The 12,272-nt window shown below is 34.0% G+C and overlaps 1 protein-coding gene across 1 annotated transcript; it reads left to right on the top strand.

Annotated features, from left to right (window-relative positions):
* The first annotated feature begins 743 nt into the window (after window positions 1-743).
* On the top strand, window positions 744-3,697 carry LOC111915454 (protein MID1-COMPLEMENTING ACTIVITY 1). Its single transcript, XM_023911113.3, has 8 exons — window positions 744-1,121; window positions 1,583-2,169; window positions 2,251-2,675; window positions 2,759-2,835; window positions 2,944-3,015; window positions 3,113-3,219; window positions 3,295-3,388; window positions 3,477-3,697. Exons 2-8 carry the CDS (start codon window positions 1,759-1,761, stop codon window positions 3,527-3,529), a joined length of 1,239 nt encoding a protein of 412 aa, XP_023766881.1. The 5' UTR covers window positions 744-1,121; window positions 1,583-1,758; the 3' UTR covers window positions 3,530-3,697.
* Window positions 3,698-12,272: the final 8,575 nt, after the last annotated feature.

Here is a 12,272-nt window from a genome sequence, read left to right as displayed (position 1 = left end):
ATTCAAAACGTGATAACTTATATTTTTTATCTATAAAAATGATTTATTTATTTTTGTTAACAACTATTAATATGGCTGTTTTTTTTTTAAATTAGGTCAAAATATATGTTAAATGTATAAACCTTTTGTTTTGTGTCCAATTAAATATTATCACTCTCCATCTAAATTTTTATCACATGTCCATGTTTATGCATCTAATTTGATATATTATTTAACTATTTGTAAAGTATGTGTTTTAGTGCATCACAACTAGTTGATAACTTAATTTATTTTTTGAGTTTTGTTAAATTGTCTGACAAACAAAAAAAAGTAGCTTATAAATTATTTTTAAAAAAGCTAATCATAATAGTTTTTTAAGATTTTTTTTTCAAAATTTATGTTTAATTAATTATAAAAAACATATTCTTCTAACAACTAGTTTTTCAGTTAACAATTAGTTTTAACAAACATTATTTTTTATGTCATTTTATATATTCTAGTTAGGTTGCCAACTAGTTTTTTTTTCATATATTATTTTTTATAAGTTAATTTTTCAGGTATTTTTTTAACTATCAAATAACAAATACTAGTTTTTTGGTTAATATGTAAAAATAAGTAAATATGGTTGAAAAAGAATAGTACAACCATTTTTAGATTTGTAAAGGGTTGATTGTACCTATTTGGGTTAGATTTGTCTTCATATGCAATCTAACAAAATATTAGGGGCATCAAATGCAATTTTGTGAAATAGGCAAACACACTATCCATCCTAATATTTTACAACTTTGCTTCTCTGTCACTGTTTCTTTACCCTCTCTCTCTCTCTCTCTCTCACACACACACACACACACATTGCTAGAGCAGAGACAAACGACACCGAACCCAACTCCCCACTGTTTTAGAGAGAGAGAAAAAGAGAAGGTTCAATTTCTTCCAAAATGCTCTGAAATCATCTATCATGAGGAAGAAGAATCAGGAAATAGAAGAAGACAAAATTCGTCTGTGTTTTGACTAACCAATCCAGCAAATAAATGCATGCTCGTTGTATCTGCTTCAATGCTCACCAAACAACTACACACATTGTATCCAGCAAAAAAAGCTAGCAAATTCCTCAATGAACCCTAAGAGATTGAACACCAAAGGTAAAAATACATATATCTATCCAACATTCTGATTTTTGCTACTTCGTTTACTATTTCGTTTACTTTCACACTCTAGTGTGTGTTAATTGTCGGTGAATACGGTTTAATATGCATGCCAATTGTTCTTTCAAATTGCATCTGTTCCGATTAAGGTCAACTTTAATTGAATCTGAAAAATTCTCTTCTTTTAAATGATTAGGCGCTGTTCTTTTTATTATAATTTATCATGTTTTTTTTTCGTTGATCTACTTGTTTTTTTAGAGTTTCTTCTAGTAGAAGACTGTAAATTACCGATATACGCTGTATGTATTTTTACTATTTGTTCCTTTTTAGTCAATCCTTTCAACTTTATCAGATAAAGAAAGCGAAAGCTAACAGAGAATCTCTGAGATCTCGTGTCGCTCATTTCCTTTTCACTATCATTCTGCAATAAAATACTGACTAATTTCAATCTTTACCAGATTCTGCTATTGAGGATCTTTGAATTCAATTCCATTTCTCGAAGATCCTTTTAAGTTTCCACAAAAGAAACAATCGAACCTATTTCTATTTGGAATGCGCTTCATGAATCAGTGAATTGAGAAACATAACAAGTGAAGAAATTTAGGGTTTTGGGAATCAGTTTGAAGAATCTTCAATGGCTGCAGCATGGGATCATTTTGGAGACATTGCAAATGTAGCCCAACTTACAGGTTTAGATGCAGTGAAGCTAATAGGGATGATTGTTCAAGCTGCTACCACAGCTCGATTACACAAGAAAAACTGCAAACAATTTGCAATGCATTTGAAATTGATTGGAAATCTTCTACAACAACTCAAAATCAGTGAGCTCAAAAAGTATCCAGAAACACGTGAGCCTTTAGAACAACTTGAAGATGCATTAAGAAGATCCTACATTTTAGTCAACAGTTGTCAAGATCGAAGCTATCTCTACTTACTTGCAATGGGATGGAATATTGTTTATCAATTCAGAAAAGCACAAAATGAGATTGATCGATACTTAAAGATTATCCCACTCATCACTCTTGTTGATAATGCTCGAGTCAGAGTACATAAACTAAACTTCATCTTGTTCTAAATTCTAATTTCTTTTACAATTTTTTAAGACAGTTATTATATTTTGTTTCAGGAAAGATTGGAGTACATTGAAATGGATCAAAGGGAATACACATTGGATGATGAAGATAGAAAAGTGCAAGATGTTATCATGAAGCCTGATCCTTCACATACTGATACTGCAGTTTTGAAGAAAACACTTTCATGTAGCTACCCGAATTTACCCTTCAAGGAGGTTATTCAGAAGGAAAATGAAAAGCTTCATATGGAATTACAAAGATCACAAGCTAATTTAGATGTTGGACAATGTGAAGTAATTCAACATCTGATTGAAGTCACTCAAGTTGTTGCTTCAAATTCTCAACATCAACAAGATTCACCAAAAAAGAGAATAGAGCCTCAATATCCAGATGTTAACAACACCAATAAACAAGTTCAAGATGAAAGTGATTCAAATACAAATACAAATACAAATACAAAGCAACACTCAACTTCAAGGTTGGTTTTCATTTTTCATAATTTGATAATTTGGGTTTTGGAATGTAAGGGTAAAATGGTCATTTAGTCAAGTGGTGTTGCAGAAGCATGTCTTTAGTTCCATATGGACATCAAGAATGGCATTCAGATCTACTTGGGTGTTGTTCAGAGCCTAAGATGTGTATGTTTATTATGTTTTCTCATTTTCTAAACTTTTTTTCATTATCTTTATATCAAAATTCAAAATATAAAAATACTTTATTTTTATTTTTTGTATTGATACGTGTAGGCATGAGGACATTCTTCTTTCCATGTGGGACGTTTTCAAAGATTGCATCTGTGGCAACAAACAGACACATGAGTAAGAATAAAGAAGATGCTTTTAACATTTTATTTTAACAACATAACATAACAAGGGTAAAAATGTCTTTTATAATTTAATCTAATGAATTGAGCAGCTTCAGGAGAGGCATGTAATGAGCTTATGGCTTATTCTCTAATATTATCATGTTGCTGCTACACCTGTTGCATTAGGAGAAAGCTGAGGAAGACTCTGAATATCACAGTATGTATTTATTAAAATTTATGATATTTAATTATTATTTTAATTAATTTGGAATTTAATTGTTATGGTTGATAGGGTGGGTGGTGTGATGACTTTCTATCACATGTCATGTGCTGCTGCTGTGCACTTGTCCAAGAACTGCGTGAAGTTGAGATGCGAGGAATTCATGGTATGTGTTGTGTAAAGGGCAAATATGGAATTTGACAGTTGTGATTATGTGTTGTTGATGAAGGGTAGAAATGGAAATTTGGTTGCAGGTCCAGAGAAGACAAAAACAAGCCCTCCACCTTCTCAGTGGATGGAAAGTTGATTTGATTATATAATTTATATGAGAAATAGTTTGTTACATAAGGTTTGTATGTTGCCATTGTTAATACTTAATAGTAATAACTCTCTCTCATGGTGGTTGACTACTTTTCCTTTATGTAAAGTTGTTCTTGATGATATGATAGATTGATAACAATAACTTATTTTTCTATCTTTTCCTTATACTAGTTGTTTATTATGGGAATAGTTATACTGTTTGCTACACTTTTCATTTGATAATTTTATCGCAAATCAGTGAAAAAGTTAGAATGTTTGGAATGTATTTGTCTCACACATTTTTTTGAGCATTATCCGGTTTTAAATTGAACCTTATTCGGTTTTCGAGTTCTAACTCATTAGGTATCCAGTTCGGTTTGCCGGTTAAAAGGCAACTTTAATTGGTTTGGCAAAAATTAATCGGGGCTTGACCGAATAAGATTTCAATATATATATATATATATATATATATATATATATATATATATATATATATATATATATATATATATTTGAGACTAACATAATTTTGTGAGACCGAATAAGATTTCAATATATATATATATATATATATATATATATATATATATATATATATATATATATATATATATATATATATATATATATTTGAGACTAACATAATTTTGTGAGACCGTGAGATCAAATTTTTTTAGTGAAATATTATAATATTCTAATGTTCCTAAAAATAGAATATGCAGTATATTCTGACATTATATGTTTTAGAATATTTAAAATATATTAAAATTATTGTTTTAGAATATTAAAAATATTTAATTTTTATAAACACTAGAATATTAGATATTTCACTAGAAAAAAGTGGTCTTATGGTCTCATAAAATTAACTCGTCTCATATGAACCTAACCATATATAGATATATAAATACAATAACATAGAGTAAATAAGGGATAATGACTTAAAAGGGTAATATTTTTCGATTTGTACACACTTGGTCACTGAGTTTTTTTTTTTCGTCCACGTTTTCCCTTAACTTGTTAAACAGTACACATTCAGTCTTTATGACCGGGAACTCCAGGTTAGTTGGAAAAAATGACTTAATAGAGTAATATATTTCTCATTTTGTATACATTTAGTTCTTAATATTTTTGCACACATTTAGTACTTAATATTTTTTTTTTTCAAAATACGTCATTTTTTGTTTTTGTACTAATTCAGTACTTATGAATATGATACAATCATTGATGAAGTGTGCGAGGTTGTTGATGTTTATATGTAACGTTTTATTTTCACGACAAAAAAATTTCATTTTTAAATAAGGCAAAAGTCTCTGATTATAAATTTATTATTAAAAAAAACGTTTATTCCAAAATACATTTATAAAAAATAAGAGTAATATAAAAAACACGGAATCCTCAATACTATTGATAAATGTGTACAGTCACGCATTCGCCTTCCCACGATCAACGATATAACCTGAAAACATAAACAACTGGGTAAGCATAAAGTTTAGTGAGTTTCCCCCAAAATACCCGATACAACAAACGCATTATCATGCATAACGGACCCACACTCATCAGACTGGAATACCTTGGCCTAATCAGTCATCGGACTAGAATGCCAACATGCAACATGTCCAATTAGTCATCGGACTGGAATACCCATGGTTTGTCAGCATGTCGCCTTAACCCAACCGCTCTTCTCGAGCCTCTGTGCCTACGGCTTACAGCCGACCCGCACTAGGTATCTTGGCCTACAACATATAGCAGGACCACCTCAACCTATCCCACCACCATATGGCTATCCGACGTAAGATGTCGCGAGAAAAACCTAAAGAAATCATTCATAAGTATTGAATGAGTACAAAAACAACGACTTATTTTGCAACAAAAAAATATTAAGGACTAAATGTGTACAAAAATATTAAGGACTAAATGTGTAAAAAGTGAGAAATATATTGCCCTATTAAGTCATTTTTACCGGCTAATCTGGAGTAGCCGGTCATCAGGACTAAATGTGTACATTTTAACAAGTTAAAGGGGTAAATATAGATGAAAAAAAACCAGTGATTAAACTTGTACAAATCAAATAATATATTACCCTTTTAAGTCATTATCCCAGTAAATAATTGGAGGTGGAAGATAATATTGAAAAAGATAAACATGTATTAAATTTACAAAGAGTACGTACCTTCTTTATTTGCCTTCTTCCCAACCATATAAAATACACACAAATTAAATATTTTTATATATTTTCCTTTTCCTATTTATTTTTATATTCACGTTAAAAAGGATTAAATATTTTTCTATATTTTCTTTTTCTTATTTATTTTTATATTCATGTTAAAAAGGATGAAATGTATTATATTTAATGAAATTAATAATGTTTAAATATATTTGTTATTATCTAATAATTAACATGATAGAGGATAAGTAGAAATATAATATAAAATAATATTTAATTTCTTATCAAATATATCTCCAAATCTATTCTATCTAAAATCATCATCAGCTGGAATTCTTTGAAAAATCCTACATGACATACATAAATGATGAACAATAATATATTTGGAAAAAAATATGTTAATGGTGGTTGTTGAGATCAACAAAAAAACATCCTTAATCTTATATACAAAATGACATATAATGGTAAGGGGATCAAATCCATAGAGATTAGTTCAATTGTAACTCTATGTAAATCTTGTTATACAAATACTTGTGACAAAGAAATAAAAGTATAATTAGGGGATTTTGATATTTTGAGATGTCTTAAAAGAAAACCAGAATTATACCAAGATTTAAAAACACAATTCAACAAAAGCAAGGTTTGATGTAAAATCAATAGGAGATGAATGGTTGACTTTGGCTTTCATTACAAGGACATTTAGTTAATAATCATTAGACATTATGACGCAAGACTTATGGTTCAAATTAATTTGGCTATAGTCATCTAAGAAGCTTGAGATTACCTAGACTTTTCTTAGTCAATAAAATAACTAGAGAAGCTCATAACATATTTCCTTAGTTAAAGTCACAATTTCCATTAAGCATGTAATTAGTGAAAGTTAACTAGCATTAAGAATTAAAAGTCACCAAATCTAAGAGGAGTCAAATACTTTTACTACCATGTTAGAGAAAATGTTTTTATGATTGTGTGAAGTGAAAACTAACACAAGAACCATTCGTTGCTTGTTAATTTGAGGATCCATTACTTAATCAAGAAATTAACCAACTAATCACTAAGCATACATCTAAACTCATGAATAAAAACATATAGATGGTAAGATGTTCAAATGCAAAAAAACTTTTATAAAAATCACCACAAGTTCATAATAGTCTTCAAACAACTAAGTATCCATGGATTTTACCAAAATCAACCAAGATTAGTTTAGCCGAGCATGGCTAAACTCAAGAAACTAAAATAAGAGTTAGAAATACCACACATATATCAAGATTCAAGGATAAAGGTCTTCAAGGTTTTCCCCCTTCAAAAGCTCCCAAAAGTCCAGAGAAAACTATAATTTTCGGATGTGCAAAAGAACCACACCAACCTTCCTCAAATAGCAGCCAAAAGCAAAATCTCGAAAATGCTCCTGTAGGAGGTCACGCGGTCCGCATGAATTTTGGCCTAGTTCCTACGCAGGCCGCGTAAGCTGGTTAGGAATGGGCCAATTTCATTTCTTGGGCCTGAATTGCTTTAGCCCACTAGCTCAATTTGCATTCCATCAACTCAAATCCCAGAATTCTTCATTATTTCTTCAACTTTGGCCCGATTCTTCTAACTTAAGAAGAACATAAGAAACTTCACATAACACATAACAAATATTACGCTTTTACCAAGAATTGTTGAAAATTGGTGCAAGATTTTCTGAATTACGTTTTAAACAAATAGCCTTTAATTTACGAGACATCAAATAACTACAAAAGGAACAATACTAAAATGGGGTAGTTGTGTTTTTTTAGGCTCACTTTTTTTGGTTTACCAAGGAGTTTTACAAAGATTACATCAAATAAAAATACAAACCACAACTATATACAACTATAAGAGACATCTAAATACAACCTAAATAAGAAGCTAAGCGACTAAATCGAGCAAAGCTAAATGCAAAAGTTAAGCATAAATAAATGAAGGCTAAATTGAGATCAAATGAGAAAATGTGTCTATATCATGAGATGATGTGATATGGAGTGTAGTAGATAGACACTAAAGATCTCAAAATAGCAAAATCTAGTTCTTTTTCCTTTCTTTGGGGGTGTAAATGTGGTTCGTACAGAACATGCAAGTGAGGAACTGGACGGCTTGAGGCTAAATTGTTCCTCTAGTCATGCTATACTTTCCATAAGGCGATTCATCGGCCTAACTACTTTGCACTCTCTCCCAATGTATATATTAAAGAAGACGTGACAACTGAAAGTCCCTATGAGTGATCTATTTTTTTGAGTTTCCAAAAAAAAAATTGCAAATAAGGTGTGTCGAGTCTTTCAACTAAAGATGTTTGGGGATGAGAAGAAAGAGATAACAAAAATGCATGTAAATGAACCTAAGTTATATGTTATGCTAAAATAAAAAGTAGAAAAAAAGAAAATAAAATCTTTTTGGATTTTTTAAAATATAAAAAATGAAATAAAAATGAAGGCAAGTTAACTAAAATGTAACCTACTTATAATGCATGCAAAAGAGAAGAAATGAGGAAATACCCCACCCCAAGCTTAAAAATAAGCATTTTCCTCAATTCTTGGGGGAAGGGTAAATGTACCTATACCGGGGGATCGGGCGGAGGAAAGTGATAGGTGTATAGTGGAAGGGGATAAGGATGGGTGGGAGGAGGGTATGGGTGAGGAGCCGAAAGTGAAATGTGTTCAAAGTGGTTTTGGGATTGATTCCAACCCCACACATGATGCATTTTTTGAGACACATGTTGTGTCGTAATACATAGTTCATCAAAGAGCTCATGAAAGTTTGGTGCTATTGTTATTGTTGAACATGTTGAGGTGCATCTTGGTGTTGTTGAGGTTGCTCTTCTTTAACTGCATGGGATTGATGAGGGTAATAGTTGTATGGTATGTACCAAGTGTTGGGGTGTGTAGGCTCGAATGCCCTGACTTGATAGTGGGGGAGAATGAGATAGGGTTGCCCATCACGATACCATATGTACTCATTATTAATAGTTGGGCGAATAGTATGCATTATTTAAAGCGCGACTTAGTTGAGAGAGACAGGACCCTCAACTATAGAAAACGGGGGAGAAAAAAATGAAGTTTAAGTGGCGGCTGAGTGGCAATGAGGCCCCCAATACAAATATACCCCGTATCAATAGTGGTCACATTATAACACTTTTGGAAGAAGTAAGAGGTAAAATCCGGGAAAGGACTGTTTGCACGGGTCATGCACCATAAAAAGAAGATCTCCCATTTTGAAATTTGGCCCATTTCAGAGTGGCCAAAGATGGTGCATGCTAGGACTCGATGGGCCAAACAGAGGCAAGCGTGGATGATTAATGCAACTTTTGAGGATGAAGACGAGAATCTATCTTCTCCGGAGATTTGTTTCCAAAAATGGGTGAGACGAAATTTATTAGGCCATTGCTCTTCATATGTGTGTAAATTGTACGTCGGGGAACCTATTAAGGCGTTGATGACCCGATAAGGCAGTATTTGAGTCTCAATCAACATTTGGATGGTAACAATCCTTTCTTCGTTATTATGATCGAATGAGGGCGTGATTATTAAAAAATTGGCCTCACCCAATATTTTCGAAAAACGCATGAACCCCTTATAGTGCTTCTAGCCATGCAAAGGATGCCACATGAGGGAATTTTGTTGCTTTAATTTTCTATTTGTTGGTGGTGAAAAATTGGTAAACAACACAATCATCTCGATCAATAAATTTGATAAGGTTCTCGTTAGATTGTTTGGATCCACCCTAGAGGAGCTAGGTCTGACATCGGTTTTCGTACGCTTTTCCTTTGGCATGGGACAAAATTTGACAATTAGGACTCTCAAATCACCCTAGGAATCAAAACGGACAACAAACACAATTTAAACGATAAACGGGCAATTAACATGTAGATAATCAAGTGAAAATAACAAGTATTCCCATTTTATGCGGACGAATCAGATTTGGAACTCGAAATTTGAACCACAAGCAAGACTTCTCCAAACCGCACCCCAAGCTTAACTTTTTTACCCCAATTTTAATTTCTGAAACACTTGAGCAACCCCAAAAAACGCTCTAAAAGGTTTTCCAGTGATTGGAATGGGTGGCACTTAAAGCCAAAGACATCTTCTAGTGAGCTGTTGAGTGAAGCTTAGTATGGTTATGTAGCCCTTCGGAAGAAGAACATAATGATATGCACGAAAGTTCCAATGGTGGTCGGAGTTGACCGTAAAACGACTTTGAGCGCGACGATGGGTGGTGGTCGGCACCCACCACTCCACCAATAGAGCAGAGTGTTTGTTGGGTGGGATTTGTAGGGGAGTAGAAAAGGGTAAGAATGGCAGCGGTTTTGTGAAGATCCGATTGGTAGAACTATGGAAAATCAAGCTTTTCCAATAGGCTTTATTGGAGGAGGGTGGTGGAGTTAGAGAGAGAAGAAGAGTAAGGAAGAAGATAAGAAGTTGTTGGTGATAAAGAATGAAGGGGATGGTAAATCTCTAAGTAAGAAGATAAAAATCTTGGTCAAATAAAGTCAAGAAGTCAAATAATTTAAATGGAGATGTCATGATCAACTCGAATCGCGTAATGGTTGACCAAGGGTCTCATGGATTAGCTTGTCTAGTTCCTGATCAAACAAATTTCAATTTGATCTTACACACGGGTAGCGAGCGAGCCACACATTGGTCACATGAACTGATGATCGAAAATCTTCCAAGTCTTAAATAAGCCACACGGGACGAGTGAAGATTGAGTGAAGCTTGCATGAGTTGAATTGATTTTTTTTCTTTTTGATTACGCAGGTCGGGTGGAGGTCGCATGGAGATCGTATGGTTTTGCTAAGCTGCCTCCTGATTAACATAATGCATTTTAAGCTTACACACAAGTATTTTTGGGATGTTACAAGTTGGTATCAGAGCCTTGGTATGAGGGATTCGGACACACCCTTGGGTGTGTCTAAACTCAAACTGAGGATTTGGTAAGATTTTCATAAAGGAAATAATTTTCTAAATTTTTTTTCTACTAGAAAGAAGGGGTGTGATGCATGAAATAGACCAAGCTTTAGTATGTAAATATGTGAATATCATGCTGGATTAAGGGTAAGTATCTACTCAGAATTGTAGGTTAGGAGAGATGCCTTTGTATGCTTACTGTATGAGCCTCTAGAACTGGATACTAGTATGGATTACAGACTTTATATTAGGATGGCCTGTTAGGCAATGCTCTAGTTAGAACTTGATGCTCGAATGCTACTTGCTTTGTGGTTTTAGGAACCACTACTAATACAAGTTAACAATCAATCGAATGTGCTAGGTTACATGTTACAAAAAGTAGATAATTTTAGAAGGTTATGTTTAACTATATTATGCAGCTCTTGTTTGAGTTCAACCATTGTAGTATGAGACCTTGCAGTCAAAGAATTATCTAGTGTCTATTACATGTAATTATATTCATAAGTTAGTTAAGGGGATGTTAGTGAGGTTTTCTTCTGCAGCTGGTGGCGGAGGGTGGCGAGAAGGGAATCCTAAGAGAACCTAGGAAGCATGTTAGCATTAGCAGATGTGTTATTTAGCAGGAATGTGGAGTGTTAGGAATTAAAGGAGTCACTTAGGTAAATCGGGAAGACTCTTGAGGAAAGTTCAGATAGGTATGGAAGTTAGTATTGGGATTGTACTAATGGAAGCATAGGATCCGTACTCGAGTCAAGGGAGTCGCGAGGGTACTAAAGGGCCTGCATGGTGTTAGATTCTCTGAATATGTTTTGACGGGTTGCATTGTTTATTTTCAGTATTATGGTCATTCGAGGTAGTTCAAGTCCCGGTGAGGGATCAGGTTCGGGATTTGGAGCCGGACCCTTGGATGATCAAATGTAGGAGTTCATTTTGTCTGAGATTACCCGCGACATTATGGAGCAGACTCTTGTGATCTTTGGTTCGATCAAGGAGGGCATTATGAAGTTGTTGGATGAGCGTATGGGCATGTTTCATGCTGAGATGGTGGCTATGGTGGGTGCATGCTCTTTGACCTTTCAAGATTTCCGTGCATGTAGGGCTCCCGAGTTCTTCGAGAAGAAGGACCCCGTTGTTAGTAGGAGATGGTTGGCGGACATCACGAATGCTTTCTGGACTAGCATGTGTCCCCAGGAGGCAGAGGCCAGACTTGCATATTGTATTTTGAAAGACAAAGCCTGAGATTGGTGGGAGGAGGTAGGCTATGCTTTAGGAAGAGAGGCCGTTGAAACAATGTCTACGGATGACTTTTTTATAGGATTCAGGGATAAGTTTACACCTGTGATTGAGGTTCAACAACTGACGTTGGAGTTTCAAGACCTTCGCCAGACTACCAAGACTCTGGCGGGGATCACCGCCATATTTCGTGATAGGGTCTTGTTAGTTCCGTAGTATGTGGTGCCCGAGGATATGTAGAAAGCCAAGTACCATGATATGTTGAAGAATGAGACATAAGAGTTTGTGAGCATGTCTAGCTGCAAGAAATTGGAGGACATGATAGCTCGGGATCGTGAGTAGGAGATAGAACTGGAGTCAATGAGGAAGAGGAAGCCGGTTCAGGCTCCGATATTTGAGGGCTTGGGGAAGAATCCCAAGGTTGTAGAGTC

The sequence above is a fragment of the Lactuca sativa genome, chromosome 3 (genome assembly GCF_002870075.4).
Source record: "Lactuca sativa cultivar Salinas chromosome 3, Lsat_Salinas_v11, whole genome shotgun sequence".
NCBI lineage: Eukaryota > Viridiplantae > Streptophyta > Magnoliopsida > Asterales > Asteraceae > Lactuca > Lactuca sativa.
This window is presented reverse-complemented; position numbering and strand designations above follow the sequence as displayed.

Bases quoted from the DNA above. Each gene is read 5' to 3' on its own strand.
- LOC111915454 (XM_023911113.3), top strand. From the start codon at position 1,759: ATGGCTGCAGCATGGGATCATTTTGGAGACATTGCAAATGTAGCCCAA. The intron at 3,220-3,294 runs GTATGTATTTAT...TATGGTTGATAG, and splicing joins GGAAGACTCTGAATATCACA to GGTGGGTGGTGTGATGACTT. The intron at 3,389-3,476 runs GTATGTGTTGTG...ATTTGGTTGCAG, and splicing joins TGAGATGCGAGGAATTCATG to GTCCAGAGAAGACAAAAACA.